We start from the raw sequence: 18552 nt of genomic DNA, 5'->3' as shown, positions 1-18552 counted from the left end.
TTTTTACAGAGAGAATGGCACAGAATAGCACATAATCACTGGGTCTTTCTCATCTCTGGGAAGCAGATATTACTGCAGGATTTCAACATTTAACAGTGTGTCTGTGACTCAGAGAGACAGACATACTTATCAAGCAACATGCATTTTTCTCCATAATCAGAACATTTTCAACTGTTTTCATACATTTAGTTGTCACATTTGGGACGAGGACTACTGTTTGTATTTAAGACTTTTGGTTGACTAAGAAACGTGAAAAAACACTTTTTGGAATCCACATGGAAATACATTATTCTTCCATGATTTAATGACATAAGAAAACTAATGGAAACAACTAAATGGAAATTGAGACAAAATCTGCTTAACAATCTTAAACATGAATCAATATTAGACACAATTGTTCTGCTTGCATAACATTCAAACAATCTCTGATTAATACTTTAAATATTCTTTGTTTTTGGAAGTTAGATTTGATATTTTCGTCCTTATTGAAAACAAGAAGCTTCTGTCATTTCAATTTGTATCGACTAAGGAACATTTTTAAAGATTAGCTGCCAGATGCGAAGATTTTAAATTGTGTCAGTTCTACACAATTTACATATATTAAGCAATACTTATTTGTATGAATTCATCACTTTGGATTTTTTTAACTGGGAAAACTACAATCAGAGAAATGGTTCACAGAGTCCCTAGATGGACTTTGCAGAATAAACAACGAGGCGTTAGCCAACTGACTTCCTGAGGTCTGATACCATCTCCCTACACAAAATCACTGCCCGTAAACAACCACTTCTAAGAAAGCTCTAGAGTACCTTTAAAGTGCATTCAACCACATTCAAGACCATTTTCTCTTGAGACTTAAGAGCCAAAGGCGAGCTAACGGTCAACAGCGAGAAGTCAACCGCTTCGTGCTGATTTCTTCAATCAGGGTCGTGATGACAACCATGACATTGTTACGTAGTAAAAATGTGAGGAAACGCACAATTAGACATGAATGTATGTGGGCACAGTTCAGCGCAAGGGCATTACTGAGGAAAGTTTGTTTCTGTTTTTACCAAATACAACATATTCACTTGAGAAAAGCCTAAAATGTTCCTCAATAAGAATACGTTGCCAAATAGGTATGCGTGATACACAATATCTCATAGGATGAAAACATTTGAGTTGTAGAATTTAGAGATCTTCAATAGTTCTCACTGGTTAAGATGATATACAATCATGTAAAACACAAACGAAGAGAATGGTTAGGAATAAAGGAAAGGAAAATATGGATGATTGATTTGAGAGGAATATAAAGGACGCATCTCTTCCACAGCAACAAGAGCATTTTCATGGGACAGGACTACAAAAATGTCTCCATAGTGCTTGAATAAAATATGAATTTGTGTTCATACGTCCTTGAGAGGGAGGTGTGTTTAAAAAGTTAGTCTTTTATCAGCTATGTGCGTGTTTGTTCGTGTGTGTTAGTGTGTTACTGTGAAAGAGACAGACTACCAGGTAAAATATATTTCAGAAGAGAGCTCTCTCCCCACGTCCTTGGGCCTGTCACATTTGACAGATCATCTGATACACAGTTCTCTCCCATTCATGCAGGAATGCACTAATATTTTCTCTATTCATCAGACCTGCGGCTGCATTAAAAAATATTGGAGAACGTTTTTGGAGGGTGAGGGGCAGCAACACCTGGACCTGATGCCAAGAGATTGTTTTTCATTCAAAAGAAACTACACTCAAATATGCACTCGCTCAGCAGCTGGCACTTGATGTTCAGACTATGAGAGCATGGCACGGGTTTATGTAACAATTTCATGACATCACAGTTCAGTTTAGTCTTTGTTTGTCCTGAAACACACAGCAGCCGACACAACAGTGTCCACAAACAAAGGTTAATCCTGTGTCTAGCTAGCTGCTCTGCTTTTCTGGCTGAACTAGTCCCCGTTTTGTGCTGATCAGCAACCTGACTTCAAGGTTTTGGAAGAACACCGCGCAGACCTTACAGGCAGCCAAGACAAAATGGGTGGATGAAGAGTAAAAATGTCTGCAATTTATCCTCTCTTTCCGGACGTCACAAATCACTGGCAGGCATGATCCCACACACTCATCCACGCCATTGTTTCAGTATCTACAGAAAGACCAGTTCTGTCCACCACAGACAAAAAGACACTTGAGCCGGTTGAGTTGGATCTTGTTAAACAGAGCATTGTGGGAGTTCAGCTGCATAAAGGGAATAGAGATGTTGATGCTCAAGCTAGGATAATACAGTCTACATAAAAGCATTCCCAACACACCCAAACTGTTCATGTGGTGTGTTCACACAAACAACCTTGTATTGCAAGACAAATATGAATAAAAAAGCAGATGATACTCTGGATTGAAACTCTGTACACTACTCGCTCTAATGTGTCTATGTAAAAGAAAACACCAAGGTTGATGCTACTGGCAGTTGCACATAGCAGTACCTGTATATTATTACCCTGATACTCTACCACAAGGTCCGCCATGCTGCCAGCTCTGTGGAACAGGTGGAACCAATTCTTGGAATCTTTTTTTATCTCCTTTTTAAGCCATTTCAGCTTTTTTTCCGGCATCATCATGGCATATTTTCTTTTTCTGGCAAAGAGGAAAAACCCTTCTGTGTAACCTAGATATGAGCATGCACAGCTGCAGAGGCAGGCATGTGGAAAACAAGCTTAAATCCATCTGAGCGGCAGCAGGGGGGTTCGTGTCAGAGCGCTGACCTCTGAAACACAGTCTTTGACTTTTCCAAGGACATGAAGTAGATTACGGGTATTCTTGTTTGCTTCTGTTTTAAAGTTAGAGTTAATAAGTTAATAACTTCTGCATCACCTGCCTTGCACTCATGTTATCAACCATTTAGATATGTGTCAATGTATTTGAGCTACAGAGGGTTAGAAAGTTAAGCTAAAACGTTGCTATGCTTTGTTGTGTGGTGTTATTCATAAGTATTTTTAAGAAATCAGCAGAACATAACAACAGGTATGTAAATGTTCTCAAGACAGTGCAAGTAAATAAAAAAGTGGGAAGTAGAACTGCAATGTCATTATTAGATGTTCCATGTAAGCAGTTGATAAGATCTTACAAGCAGCCATTTGTTTCCTTTTACCGTAGAGATGATGTTTCCCTAATGATCTATTGTGTTATTCAGACTTTCTAAAGCAGACATTTAAAAAGCTAAGAAAATAAATGACCGGAAACTCACCTTACAATATTATCTGGCTTACAAAACTCAGATTAGTTACTAGGAGTGATCTCGAAATCTGACAGTTGTGTTCCAAGATAACGTCACTAGAAATGTTCTACAAAGTAAAGGCTATATCTACTTAGGATTTACAAATTGCAAGAGCCATGAATAATGTTTTATTCTGAATATCAACAGCTTTTGACCTGTGTTTGAAATAAAAAGTGTACTAACAACACTGACAGTGTTTGTTTGAAACTGTATTCAGACATTAAAGCTGATAGTGAACTGCTGGTATCAGATCAGCCAAATGTGGGATTTCATGAATCAATGAAGGCATGGTATCATACAGATCCCAATGATGCATTGCAACTCACTGTATGTCAAGTGCACAATAGAGAGCTTGTAATAGTGGGAAATTCACAAGATTACTCCGAGTCCTCGAGTTAATTATTACAGAACAGCAAACCTAATGAAAAGTCAATAAAGAGATGCCACCTGTTTGAGCGAAGGTAACCCAATAACATTGTAGAGTACAATCTATGGCAAGTAGTGTTAAACAAAGTAAGAGACTGTACATTTAGGATGATACATCTGGGATGGATAGGTGTTGTCATGCAAGTGTTTAGCAGCAGACAGCAAAGGCAGACAACAAGGCAAACTAAGGGACAGTTTCATGTTTCATCAGGAAACACAGTCAAACACGTCTTGGAAGAAACACCAAAATCAAAATACACAACAGCCTGCAATACAAATCAAACTGACAAATCTAAAACAGGTTTGATAAATATTCTTCTCACTGACGACTGTGCTACAAAACGAATACAAAGTGAGGCTCTTAAGTTACAAATATACCGTAACTGCAGGATAGATGCGTCATAATGGGAAATGAAAGGTGAATCTAGCTTTTCTTATCATTTTTCTCAGCGGTTGGGTAGCTTCAGTTGAGCACGGGTGGGATTTTCTAGAGACCTGAACAACACTCAACTGAGAATAAATAATAGAAATTCTCTCTCTACTGTGAACAGCTGTTCTCTCCTCCAAGTCCCTGAAAAAAAACGTCACTAGTTTCTTCAGAGCTCTGCTATGGCCAACAGTAACAGACTCTCAGGCTGCATGTGTTAAAGTGTCTGAGTGTGAAGTAAATGAACAGCTAGCATTAACCAAGAGCCACTTCAATAAAGGTTAAAAACCGCTGACCGTCCAGCTGCACGTCTTAATAGTTGAGCGATGAAAAGAGGAGGAAGGATGTGGGAATTATTTATCTACTTTATTGAATCGCTGTCAACACCAAAAAAATAAAAAAGATAGAAATTGCATCTAGTGTCATGTCAAATACATATTATATTAATAAGAAAATCAACACTACTTGTTGCTGCAGACTAACTCCTTGAGAGCTACTGTTTTACACAAGTACGCAGAAGTACATTTAGAACAAGAGGTGTATTATTATGAGATAAAAGATTCTATTGTGTTCCTTGTGCAAAGAGGCATTGTTGTCAAGGGCTGCATAATATATTGTTTGAGCATCGAACAGCGAATATTGAGATTGTGTGAATGTGTGCTATAGTCACATCGAAGAACGTGCAAAGTCAAATACAGCTAGTTACTGTAACATGTCATGCTAGAACTTGTTGATGCTTGATACAAAAGGAAAACATGCACAGTTCTTATTTTACATGACTAATCTATATAACGAGAGGTCTGTCTGATAGAAAAAACTAACTATTTCTGGAAACACAAAGGAAGATTTTGATTGCAAAGAAAACAACATAAGTTTAATAGAATTATTGACGCTACAGAAAGGATGATGTTGACCAAAAACAGGTACTTTGTAGTTGTTGTTTCAAATATTGTGCAGCCCTAGTTGTTCAGTTTTTAAGATCTTCAGCATATCACACCAATACTCTCTGGATTTCCTGAGGTAAATCACTTTCATTGTGACATTGAGTGAACAACAGTCCTTTCAAAAGTGTCTGGTAATAGGCCAGGCTCACTCCTGTTTAACTGAAAGGAGAACACAGAAGAATTTCCTCAATAGCCCCGTGTTGACAGTCCCGTCCAGGGAGAGGGGAAGGTCATTGTTTGATCTGCACAATAGAAAGAGTTTAAGGGGAAAAAAAGAGTGCTAAAAAAAGACAGTCACGTCTCTGGGGTTTGTATAAGATTGTATAAGATAAGATCATCAAGAAAACTCAGTAATTCAGGATAAACACAGCTTTAAAGTTTTCCTGGTTTAAACTACAAAGCGCTTAGTGAGAGCCTGCATTTGCCAGTGTTACTCAAAGGTGTCAATACTTTAATAATTTGGTGTTTTAGGAATTAAAAATCTCAGTCAGGATATAGATTTGCACCAAATGCACATAGACAAAATTGTGTGTTGCATGAACTCGATTTGTTTGTCATCCAAGTAAGTGAGGAGGTCATAAGAAAGAAAAGCAAATAAAAAATAAATAAAAGGCACATCTGTCAGTTTTGGTAAATCATTCAAATATTCCAAATCCATATCTGCACCAATAATCACTTGATGCCCATTACCTAAACATACACCAAATGTCAATGTAATTTCCTACTAAGTTTACATGTTAAAATAACTCAAGTTCAATTGATAACTCTTACTTATGAGGCAGTATGGGAGGAATTTAGAGGAAAAAGGTACAATACTGATGTAAAAATAAGTATGTACATGTGAATATTCCCTTTATAAGTGCATTACAACTTTCCAGTTGTACATGGTTTGTTCAGGATGTCATATACAGTACATAGGTCTGCACTATGTACAGTAGCCCAAACACAGCATTAACAAAGGAAACTGCATCTGTGAAACCGACACAATCTGTTTTAACTATGTCCATAATCAATTAAGACAAAACACACAGCAGAGCACAATGTTAACACATTAAGTTTCATGTGGCTTTTATATACCAGAAAGAAAGTCCAAACTACAGCAGAAAAGGACACAGTGAGGTCAGTGGTCTGGAGTCCTGCACTGTTTCTGCTTATCTGCTCTGCTGGTTTTACTTTTTGGATGTTTTTTGGACAAAAACGTTGACTAATTACAATCCACAGAGTGACTGCCGGTATCCGCTCGGATATTTTTCTTCATTCAAATTCTGAAAAAGTCTGGTGTTTTAGCTTGCTTACTGCACTTCATCGTTTAAACATATCAATGACCAAATATGGTCACATGGGGATTAGGACAACATTTAAACGCACCTTGCATTTTTGTAACAACAACTTGTATGTGTTTTCGGACGCTTGTTTTCGGTAGCGTGTACCGGTTTACTACCGCTAGATAAAAGTTTGACCAAAAAAGAAAGGCGGCTTTTACCTCGTAGTTTCTCCTCATATCCATGGCTGCTGACATTTTGAGTTTATAATCCCCTTTGCGACGCTAAAATCCCGTTCGTCTAGCGTTGAAAAACTTTGGCTGGTGTTGCCGTATACCTGCCCTTCTCATAAACTCCGATTTATGTCTTTCCAACCAAAACCGACAAAAAAAACTCCTGCCTCCCCTCTCACAGCCTGCTGCAGAGGAAGGCAGGACTTGTTACCATGCTAACGGGTTGTTTGCCCCCCACTTTTCTCTGGATTTGGCCCCCTGCCCTCCTCAGACAGGCATTCAGGCTCTCTCCCTTGTTTATTGTCACGGTGGGGCCAAGGAGGAGTGTGGATGAATATTCACGAGTTGAAGGGGCTGCTGATGGCTGATGCTGAAACCCATGTTGCCAGCATTGCAACACATTGTCCTCCACACTGGCCCATAGGAATATATTTCGACCCACACACAAAGATGTCTTTCATTGGTCACAGATGAATGTGCTACAAGCAGCCCAGAAACCAGAGGTAGAAAACTTCACCCAGTATTATTATCAGTATCAGTAGCCTAAATAGGCATAGTAACACAATGCTCATCAAAAGTAAAAGCACTAATAATGCAGAGTTCAATTTTTGAATCTAAATATATATAGGCCTTTCAATTTATTATGATAGCCTACCCAATTACATTGTGTTTGTCAGTTTCATTCTCCACATAAGTTTACACAAATGTCCCTGATGAACACCATCTTACAAACTGGGTAACCGTGGCTATACTGGGAAAAATGTCAATGTACACACTCTTTTTACTTCTAAATTAGATATAAAAGCACGCCTGCAATTACTGTTTAGCGCTGTAGGTGCCAGCAAAGATAACAAAACGCATCATTGTGGAGTAGAATGGCACCTCTCAGTGTTATATCATTGTACATTAGACCAACATTATCTGAGCAATATTTTATGTTGTAACTGGAACAAACATAGCTTTCTAACATAATTTACTGATCAAATGTTTTGTATTCCAAGTTTTTTTTAAAGCAAATACACCCATAAACTACAAATACATCCTAACCCTGCTACAGTGATTATACAGAGCACACACCTAGCAGGAGATGTAGCCTGGTGGTATAGCTTTTTCTGTGACATATAAATAATCTATATTAACATTTCAGCATATTTGAATTAAGAAAATGGGAAACTTGGCCAATCCATGGTAATTTTAGAGGATAGTGTTCCTATTGTCGGTTCTACAAATGCAGATGCAAGGGCACATCCCTTTAGAAAGCCTGATTCAATGGGGAAAATCCTGCGGAAAAAAGTTTCTATTCCAGCATTGGAAAAAAACTGCCTGACAACATCGGCAAAGAGTTTCAGAGAGGGATGTTGCAAAGAGCTTAAAACAAAAAATGTGTTTGTTATACAGTAAACTTTACGATTATAAATATGAATATGCCCATATTTTCACGTTCTTGAATTTTTTGCCTTTTCCAGAAAACTGCCTAGCCCAGCTATAAGTGACTAACTACAGTAATGTAGTGAGTATGCACAGCTTCATTCCACTGTTACATAACTGAACATATTCTAAAGTATATCCAATGTGGATTGTTGCTCAGAGCTGAACCACAGGTCCAAACTTGAGGTGACCACAAAAATGAAAATATTCACCCAAAATGTAATACCCCCCCAGGTTTGAGTTAACTCCAACCAAATTAAACCACTTAACCCACGCCGAACTTCTGGAGCATTCAGCGAAAAACAAAGAGAAACTTTGTTATGTTAGCTTGTGTAATTCATCTCCGACTATGTGCTGTGTATGCTCATTTGGACACATTTCCACAAATACCTTAAAACATTATACCAGATGACAAGATGAGAAAGCCACATGAATTTCAAACATGTACAGTTTGCTTCTCAGTGGTCAAGTGCTTGCTAACCATTTCAATGTATTCAGCTGTTCACAATAATATATAAGTAAGGTACGTTTATTTATTGTATAGAGCACCTCTCAATGAAATATGACAAAATCATATTACATTTCTAAGAAACCCGATTGAATCGCTATCAACAAAAGGATTTTTTACGACTTATGTTCAGATACATGTAAATAAAATGTTTGTAATCTGATGTATGACAACTTTGAGCTTTATCAAAATCAAAAAGTATCTGTTGTGTTGTGTGCTGGACAAATATAAATTGATAGAAGTTGTCAGGTACTCTTTATCCCAGATTAAAAACAACTACACCAAAGGATAAAAAATGTTAACATCTAGAGTTCCTGATGCTGATGAATATTATCAGAGTTAAAAGCTCCAGAACAAGCAAGTAAGTGAACCCTGATAGGAAAAGAAAGTAGGTAGGGTAATGTTAGTTTCAACTGTTAACTGAAGAGACTGAAGTAAAAGTTTAATCGGGCGAAAAACAAGTGTGCTCCTTGGAAATCTGGGTTGAGTCTTTCCGGACTAATAAAGTTGCAGCTATGACCTCATGTTTACCGCTATTGATCGGTTTCTTACACTAATTACTTACAGAACAAATATGCTATTCCACATTGCTAACTGATGTTGCTGACAAACAAAAATGCAAGCTTGACATGTCAAATAATGTCTTTACTTTAAATTATAAACTCCTAAAAGAGCCTCATAAAGAGCCTCCTATTCACAATACATTTTAATCCACTTGCCATCCATGGTTATCTTTATATGCTGCTGCAAGCAACATCTTTACACCAAATGTGCAAGCATGACCCATCCAAAACCCCTCTCCTTTCAGTCTCTTGGGGTGTCTTATCATCCCGCAGACTTGGGAACAGAGGAAGTCACAAAACCCAGACATCCGTCATCACAGTTCATCTCATCCAGTCAGCAGGAAGCCTACAAGCTCTGCCACTGTGCAGCTTTTCTCAGAGACCCACTCAAAACCTTTTCAAGGTCTCGTAAAAGATTGTCCTTCCTGAAAAGACTGCAAGTCCTCAGACAGAGGCAGTGACTCCTCTTTGTGGGATGTTTTACCAGAATGTAACACAAGTTTGTACTCTCATGAAATTCATTGTTTCCATGGATCGCAGTACCATCTGTATTTGTCATTAAAAAGCCACATCCTCTTCTTGCATGACATGGGAGCATCAAACAACATTTAAAGTTCAGTAAAACAAAGTTAACATGCATGTGCTCACATACATTCACCATGAAATCCGTAAACCCTTGACGCTCCACTGTTTCATGCCAGTCTCCAAATAATATACAGAAAGTCTCAGGATTGACCGCAGAGCTCTTATGCTGTAAATCTTTCTTCCCACTCTTATGATTATACACCTGCTTAAGCCAGAGAGTCAACGGGAATGAATGTTTATTTTCTCAAATAAAATCCCTAAATGTTATGTGTGTTTGTTAAGGATTCACTGTGAATCCCAAATCCTAAAACATTCAAGGGGGATTATTTCACAGCTCTGTGGGGATTTTCCCACCTACACCTCAGATTCTTTCCCTCAGCTTCTGGATGGTCACATGGTTGCATGGTTTGAGGGGTCGAGGGAAGTATGGAAATATTAAAGCTATTTGTGAATATATTTGGTGAAATAAACACCATATCGGCTGTCAGAAACAGACCCGAGGCAGCTCTTAAACTCCAGGATTAAGTTGAAGCTGACACTCAACACTTCTGACAGCACTGACAGAGAATACTTGCAAGTGTCTTATTCACAGATGAATGTAGCTACATCCTTGTTTTTATATTTGCATGCAGTACATGTGACAGTTGCTTCTCTGTGGTTGCTCTGGAAGAATGACAAGGAATGTAAGCTGTTTGATTATTCATATTTTCAAGAGTTTACAGCCTCAGGCACATTTCAAACCAGTTTTGACTGTTTGAAGTATATGCCCAATGGAGAGGATAGAAAATAATACTGAAATAATAGTGACTACCTTGGGTGTATTTGTTTGCAACTCGTGTGCTGTTATTAATACTGTGAACTCACTATCTTTTTGACACAGTGTGTACCATCACACTAAAGTAAGTGTGATGGTACACACTGTGTCAAAAAGAAGTACGTTTATTTGTTTATATATAATTTAGAATCAGTAATATTTTTGTATATCAATTTGATACTGCTTAATTTTGTATTGTATAATAATTCTCATGTTACATTTTTGTATTATTGTTTTACACATTCGAAATAAATCTAATCAAATCAAATTAAATCAAAATTAGTTTAAAATGACCAGCCAGTTCAGCCTTTGATTATTAAAAAAAATAATTAGAACTCTGAAAACCAGAGGTTTCATTGTTGTCTCAATAAAAAGTAACACCATTGTGTATAAAATGCTTTTAATAACTGCAGCTGCAGATTCACAGCATACTGTGCTACTGAGGAGCAAAGTTTAGTACAAACAAGGACAGTCTGTTATCTTATGGCATTTTTGCGTTTCTACCCCACAGCAGCAGCTACAGCATCAGTCTGACTACAGCCTCAGAAACCTTGAAGGCAAATGTAGCGTAATGGTGATATGTTTCCTATATGTGTGCATGACAGTTTGTGTGCGTGTGCGTGTGCGTGTGCGTGTGCGTGTGCGTGTGTGTGTGTGTGTACAGTCTGTTTTTAGGGTGGGTTTGGCAAAATGTCTCAGTTGAACTGAAACGTGTTGGGACATGAAGGAAAAGGTAAACACAGGTGAGTGTATTAACAGTGTCTACTGAGTGCAACAGACATTAGTTATTATCTGTGGGATCAAATGCATAGGATGAGGCGCCCCCTGTAGGCTAACTAACGCAAATGCAGCACTTATACTGAGAAAAAAGACTTTTCCCTCTAAACGTCAAAGCAGTGGTTAAAGACAGTTTCACAGCAACATCGATCAAAGTCAGCATGTATGAATAACTTAATAACGGTCATGTTAATCATGCCATCACTACAAAACACTTTGCAACACAAACAACTTTTCTTTTTTCATCAACTCTCTTGTCTCTCTAAAGATGCTACACATACTAAAAGTTAGATATAAAGGTAAAAAAGTCGTTATTTTTCTACACCTTCAACATTTGTGACACATGAAGTGAAACAAACTGCTTACCTGTGTGTGTGTGTTGCAGTGTTTGCTCAAAGATCCATTCTTTAGCAGAGAGCCTGTCGCTTTCTGTCTGTCTGTCTGAAAACTGATTTTTTTTCCTCCTCCGTGTAACTGAGGAGAAGAAAAAAGGGAAAAGTGGACTGCACAGGAAATGATGACGCAGCTGTATGAAAATCATTTAGGCAGAATACAAAATATGCTGAAGATTGAGACACATTTTCAGAAAATAAATGGAGTACAATTTTAGTTCTCACCAGATTTAATTGAGTAGTTTAACTGCCCATTTTCCAGGGGATTTCTAGACGTTTTGGAGTTAATTAAAGTATTGCCATTTCATGACTATGTTGGGATTAAGGTTGCTTACTTTTAACCTAAAGGAAACTGTGAACATGTGTTCAATTGTTGGTTTATAATTATTTTCATTATCGATTAATCTGCTGAATATTTCTAGATCATGTATTAAGAAATAGTCCATTTCCATTACACTTTCTTAAAGTCGCTGGTAATGTCTTAAAGATCATGCAATGTATTAGTTAGTGTATTAGTTTTTTATCTTTATGCAAATTCGTCATAAGGGTGTTGACAAATGCCAGATAAACACTGCGGTTATTTCATAACACATTGTAATGTGCTCATGCATAATGCCTTAACTGTATAGCCGGACAAACTGGTTTGCACTTTGCTCCGCCGGTTATGCCTGAGGCCTAAAGTAAAGCATGAAGAGTTCGAACACATTACAAATGCAAGATTCACAAATATTACATTGATTTATTTCAGAGTTAAAGGTAAAACAAACACAATAGTTAAGAACACTTTCATAGGTCTGTACACAGCCCAACTATACACAAACAAATCTTTGTACTCAGTCATACTAATGCTGCCTGATAGACAACACGGACCTTCATTATCGAGCTGATGTCAGAGCAACACAGAAGTACCAAAAAAAAGACTATCAATTATATGTGTAAGGGTAGTCGAAGAGGGCACTGGTTTAAAGAGGGTCTTCGATAGACGAGGGTCAATAGCACAGCTATAAGAACCATGACATCAGCAAGAGATTGCATCGAATTTTGCAAAGGATTTCAGTGACACTACTTTAAATTTCAAATGTTATGTAATGCATTAAATTATGGATTTCACAGCAGCTATCAGACATTATGGTAGGAATGAAGGATTCAAAAACACATTTATAAAAGATTCATTATAAAACATGCATTTTCAAAGAAGGCTGATACATTTATATTTTACACTCTTTCCGTTCCCTTGCAGTGAGAGCAGTAGTTTATGTTGTGTTAGTTTTGGGGTGAAAGCTACATGTTAAAAGATCATTACTGCAGCAAGGGGCAGCTCCAGTTACAGCGGGATGGTTTACTCTGAAGCCAGTTTGGCTTGTAAAGATCTTAAAGACTGGTCCGCTTTGGACTGATGGGACTCCAGCTGACACTGTGGCCAGAAAGAGTTACAGGATGGTATAACACGTTATTTTTATTCTATTAGTGTCCAACATCACATTTGTTTATGCAAATTCTCTGTGGCTTGGCACCTCTGCAAACTAGATGGCAGGCAGAGAGTAAATTCTGGTTTTGGAAAAATGCTTTTTAAGACAATTCATTTAAAATTGTGCATCAATAAATTCACTGTAATCTCTTGTGCTGCCTGCAGACAAAATAAGAGTTCCAAGCTTCGATTATACATTTGACTGGGACTTTTTCCTCTATATATCCAAATTTCTTCACCAAGTTCAGTTTGGAAATGTCACACTTGATGAGATACAAACCACAAATGAGAAGGAGAAAGAAATACAAATTGAGGGCTCTGTCACAGTGTTTCTTTCTCTTCACCAGTAACTCTTGATCGCAGGAAGCTTTAACTGAGAACAACATGGCGGTCGAACACGGACTTCCTCTGTTCCTGGACCTGCCTCCTCCAGCGCTGCTGGGCATGCTCCACTTTGTTCAGCATGTTGGGTCGGGAGTGGGAATGGGACAGGACATTGTGAGCGTTGGCAAAAGGCTGCTGGTCCTGGAAACACAGAATGGAAAAAGACACGATAAGCTCAAAGGTATGACTTGGGTCAGCAGGTTAGTCTATATTTCAGGACTCCTTACTAAATGACAAAATGCACCAATGGGGTCAAGGAGAAGTCGGTTCAAGATAGGATTACGATATTTTGGAAGGCAACGTTTGATTATACACAGATGCCAAGCATCCATCTTCCTTTTGTAAAAATAATAAATATTGTGAGTACAAATTACATTTTTTGGCAACAATTCCTTTATAGACCACTAGATGGAGACTTAGGAGAAAGTAGTTTAAAATGTTAAGGAAAATGTATCCTATTGGATAAAAAGATGTTGACAAACTGTATATCTTGCATTTCAAAGAAAATAAATAAAATTACAATATATGTAATCACAACAGTCAGCATATTGGAGAAAAACATTTTTAAATCGTAATAATGTCACATTGTGATAATATGGTTTGGTGGAGACTCTTTTTAATGATGTTAGACAATGGAGGCCCACAATGCAAAGTTTCCCCCAATGTATGGTGCAAGGGTCACCCACCTTACCCAAAGACAAATACCATTACCAACATTAATTAAAAAAATGTACTGTTGTGAATGACAAGGTAAACCTTAAAGGTGGGGTAGGTAATTTTGGAGAAACCAGCTCGAGTGCGCTAGAATTTGAAAATACACAGCCGGAAAAAATCTGCCACTTCCTTACAGAGCCCCTCCTCCAACACACACACGAACGCGCACATGACCAATGAGGGCACGAGATAAGTTTGTGCACAGATGGAAGGCTGACAGGCAGGTAGGCCATCCAGTTATTTTAGCCGGGCCGGCTAAAATGATTGGTCGTGCTTTTTACAGTACTACGGCTTCCACAGATGACATTTTTTTATGGATTTTTTGTCAAAGCACTTAAGATATTCATTGCTATCGGGATGTTAAGAGCATTCCATGGAATATAACAAAAAGTGTATCTCGAGACGGTTTCTCAAACTTACCTACACCACCTTTAAGGGAAAAAACAAAGTTATTATTTGTTCGGCTGTCATCTACTAACTGATTCGTTTTTTTGTGGCTTTCCGCTAAGGATAAAACATATACAGGAAACCGTGTGAAGGGTGTTTGCCCCTTGAAATAATTAGACTTACATTTTGTATATGCACTCATACAGAGTCGTGTTTTAGTTAGTGATGTGTACTTCACTATCATCAGTGGGTTTTCTTCATTGCTTGTCTCTCTGTTAATACTTTTGTAACTTGTCTTGAGGTCTATACAATAAATGTTAATTACTCTCAGAAGGAATCCAATAAAAGTTAATGACAAAACTAAATTAGGAGGATCACAGCCACAGCTGTCCTCTGTGGGGGAAATCAACCAGAGTATCAGCTTGGCAGCCTCCCTGTATCAAAGACTGACTAAACATTACGAGCCCACCCTTTCCTCTATAATTAATGTAGAAGAAGTACCGGTACTTCTTTTGATACCGGTTTTGCCATAAAGTCTCTTTCCCTTTTTTACTCCCACTCCCACAGTGACCGTGTAGGGACAAGCTACAATGTAGAAATAGTCTCAATTTAAGGTTCAATTAATACATTGTAGTACTACACTCATTTAAGCTCAATCTCATAGTTTAGATTTCTTACATTTCAGTTTAATCCAGACTATAATTGTATTGATGTTTAAGAATTAGGTTTAGTGGCAAAAGCACAAAGAGACAATGATGTGATGTGGGAGTGAACCAAAAAGGTTTAAAGATGCCTGCATCCGGCACTCGTTTGAAGGTTTCCGCAATGCAGATCTTTGCCTGCGATTGTGGTTACTAATGGATCTGATACAGAGAGTGAGAACGCACTTTTAAATGTTTGTTTGGAAAAGATTACACAGCACTGCTTGAAGGAAGTGGTCCACCTGATTTGTTTATTTAAAAAATATTAAAGAAATATTTGTTGTTTAATGTGTTATTCGGTCATTTGGGAGCTTTTACACTCTTCTACCCACAAAGAATGAGTCACATGTCACATGATGTGCAAAGGTTGACACATTGACAAGAAAGAATAACTCATTTTATGGGCAAAAGGGTGGGGCAGTAATATCATTACCATAATATAAACCCTTATTGTGCATTCCATCTTTGAGTTGCAATACTGTAAATAAAGATGAACACATACCCCTACATCATCATCACTTTGGATCAGTTGCGAATGTCCAAACAGACGCCTCTTCAGGATGGGCTCTAGGAGAGTCAGGTACACCATGTAGAGCAGCAGCAGCCCCAAAATGGAGAGGTACATTATGATGGTAACCTAAAAATACAGAAGGAAGGAAGAAAGGAAAGGAACGACTTTTAGGATTTGAATTAATTACCATTTTAAATGTCAAACATAAAGTATGTACACAAACAGTGACATTTAGTCTCTGCATTTAAACGCCGCCGCTCTGGTTCCCAAGCCAAGCCCTACAAACTGAGCTACTGACGCCCCTGATTCTAAATTAAAAGGATTATTAATACGTTTGGTTTCCTTTCAAATGTGTTGGATCCAAACACAGAAAACACAGTGAATTATGTGACTAGTTGACTAGTTGATTAATGTCTTATTCCACAGACAATTTATTGGCAGCTATTTTAATAATCTGTTCAAAGCTGATTCCAGAGGATGGGTTGTTTATTTTATGTTATTGTAAATTAAAATGTTGGGGGTTTTATGTTGAGACAAAACAAGCAAATGGATCATGTGAAAATTCAGGGAAGGTATGATCGCAATTCTCACAATTTTCTGGCATTTCAAATACCAAAAGATCAATGGAAAAATAAGCCAATCTTATAGACATTAACGAACCCTGCTGCTTACCTTAATTGTCCCTGAGCTCCTCTCTTCATATTTACACTCGCAGCGTAAACAGTATGCCTCCACATCCTTTCCGTCAACCGGCATGGGTTCAACTACATGAAGACAGTTACTGAAAAATAAAATATAACATTAAGAAGTTAGTAGTTAGCAGTATATGGATTGATCAGGTCATTAAAGCGTAGCAACACGTCACTTTACATACCAGTCTTTGAGAGAGACATTTTGTTTGTAGATTTGCCCCTTGACCTCTCTGTAGGGCGGACAGATGCATTTACAACGGATGTCCTCAGAATTCTGTAACAGAGATTACAATTTTTGTTTACTTCTCTCTATTCACATAAACACAACACACTTACATAACACATATCATTGTCAAATATTTATTTTTATTTTAGGTAGATAACAGTATTCATCAAGATAAGAGGTTAATTGTGCTTAACTGTTTAACAACCCTTTAATGATAATTGTGTGTCTCATTGTTGTTATAACTATGTATGACTTTCATCTTAGAAGGAATGTGCAATATTTTGCGTTTTATTTTATTTACAAAGTGTCTATGGTCTATCACTGCCCTACCTTGTTGGCTATGTATTGTTCCAAGTTTAGCTACACTGTTGCCCAATTAAAAATTCCCTCTCGAGGGCAGTCCAGTACAATGTATATGCATTTCATTTTCCCCCATTACTTTTCAGTATTTTGCTGCTTTAATCCCGTTTTATTTCTGTGGTGATTTAAGATTCTTATTGCTATATTGTCATAGTATTGTTATTGTTTCAGTCTTCAGTGTGAAGAACTTTGTTGACACTATGTTTTAAAAAGTGCTAGACGAATAACGTTTTTTTTATCCCAAGTAAAACCCTAACCCAACCCAGAAGCTGTTTTGAATTATTAATGTCAGCCATATTGTACCACAGTAGTCTTTGTGTCTGTCTTCCTGATGTCGTCTATACATTTAGCTACGCAGTTCATACTGCACTTTCATATTTATTGTCATATTGCAATAATTAAATGTTAATTACAACGTTTATTATTGATTGAGGAGCAGCTAAAGACGATGCTAGCTGTTAGCCTCCCTAAATAAGTACAGGATACACTTAGATGTCAGTACATTGGCTACAAAGAGCTATACACCTGCATTACATCTCTTCTTCATCATCATATCACGTTTTTATGCTGACACTAAAGCTAGGTCTAGATTTAGCAGCATCGGCGACGCACCTGCTTGTCTCATAAAGGTCTTTAACTCAGGATAACAACAGCCATTTTAACGCTTTACTGTCAATACTCAAAATATAATCATCTTTAAGGGGAATTCCATTATCCGAGATTTCATTTTAGTATGCATTCATGAACAGTTTCTGTATAACGCTAGCTAACCAATGCTAGCTCATATTAGCCTTACCTTCGCTGTCACTTGGCTTAAAAGCACAAAACAAGCCACAGTGAAAGCTTCGATAAGAAACATAGACTTCATCGTTACAGCTTGTAACAGATTTCTAGATAGCAGCAGTTCAACTTTCTCCAGGAACAACTCCAACCGTGTGAATAACACCCTAAAGACTGACGACTTTAGCCATCGAGCTAATTTAGGGATAAACACCTTCAGCTTCCTAGCAGCTGACTTGTTGTTTCCGGGTTGGGAGCGTTCGATTATAAAAAGAAGTCCCCGGCGGAGGATGACATGTGAAATACCGAGGGTCTGTTTTCTTCCATTATTGTCTGGTTAAGTATCTGATCTGACTTAGCGCAATGAATAATGAATTACTCAACAACTAAATCAGTTACTTTTAATATTAATGAGAACATTTTAAAAATCCAAATTAAACTCCGCCCTTACTTGTTAGCGTATGAGAGTAAATCGAACGCACCTCTGTTTCGACATTGTTGCAAACAGTCAGATTACCAAACTGTGGCCCGGGGACCATCAAAGGACTGCGGTTTAAGGACAAGACAACAACTCTTTTACTTATAATGTATCTAGTTGATTGAAATCTGGCTGATAAAAAAAGTATTTGTTATGTTATCATAGCCAGGTATATTGTTGTTACTATGTGTATACATGTCTGAATGAAATTCAATATACAATTTGTTTTGTGCCACATAGCCTAA

The 18552-nt window shown here is 37.6% G+C and overlaps 2 protein-coding genes across 3 annotated transcripts in view; both read right to left on the bottom strand.

Annotated features, from left to right (window-relative positions):
* Nucleotides 1–11646, bottom strand: part of dennd2b (DENN domain containing 2B) — a 54882-nt gene extending 43236 nt beyond the window's left edge. Inside the window, exon 1 of one of the 2 annotated variants that reach the window (XM_034116125.1) lies at nucleotides 11581–11646. The gene's annotated coding sequence lies outside the window, so the exon portion shown is untranslated. Of the gene's footprint in view, nucleotides 1–6527; nucleotides 6768–11580 lie in introns of those variants that run through there. The other variant, XM_034116124.1, reaches the window with a different exon arrangement.
* A 679-nt stretch (nucleotides 11647–12325) lies between these two features.
* On the bottom strand, nucleotides 12326–18074 carry tmem9b (TMEM9 domain family, member B). The gene is made up of 5 exons (XM_034116899.1): nucleotides 17846–18074; nucleotides 16646–16737; nucleotides 16444–16552; nucleotides 15763–15897; nucleotides 12326–13599 (listed from the first exon to the last, which is right to left on the bottom strand). Exons 1-5 carry the CDS (start codon nucleotides 17915–17917, stop codon nucleotides 13444–13446), a joined length of 564 nt encoding a protein of 187 aa, XP_033972790.1. The 5' UTR covers nucleotides 17918–18074; the 3' UTR covers nucleotides 12326–13443.
* Between the last annotated feature and the right edge of the window lie 478 nt (nucleotides 18075–18552).

Source organism: Trematomus bernacchii, unplaced genomic scaffold, assembly GCF_902827165.1.
Source record: "Trematomus bernacchii unplaced genomic scaffold, fTreBer1.1, whole genome shotgun sequence".
Lineage (NCBI taxonomy): Eukaryota > Metazoa > Chordata > Actinopteri > Perciformes > Nototheniidae > Trematomus > Trematomus bernacchii.
The sequence above is the reverse complement of the archived record's forward strand: the minus strand, read 5'-3'. Positions and strand labels throughout refer to the sequence as shown.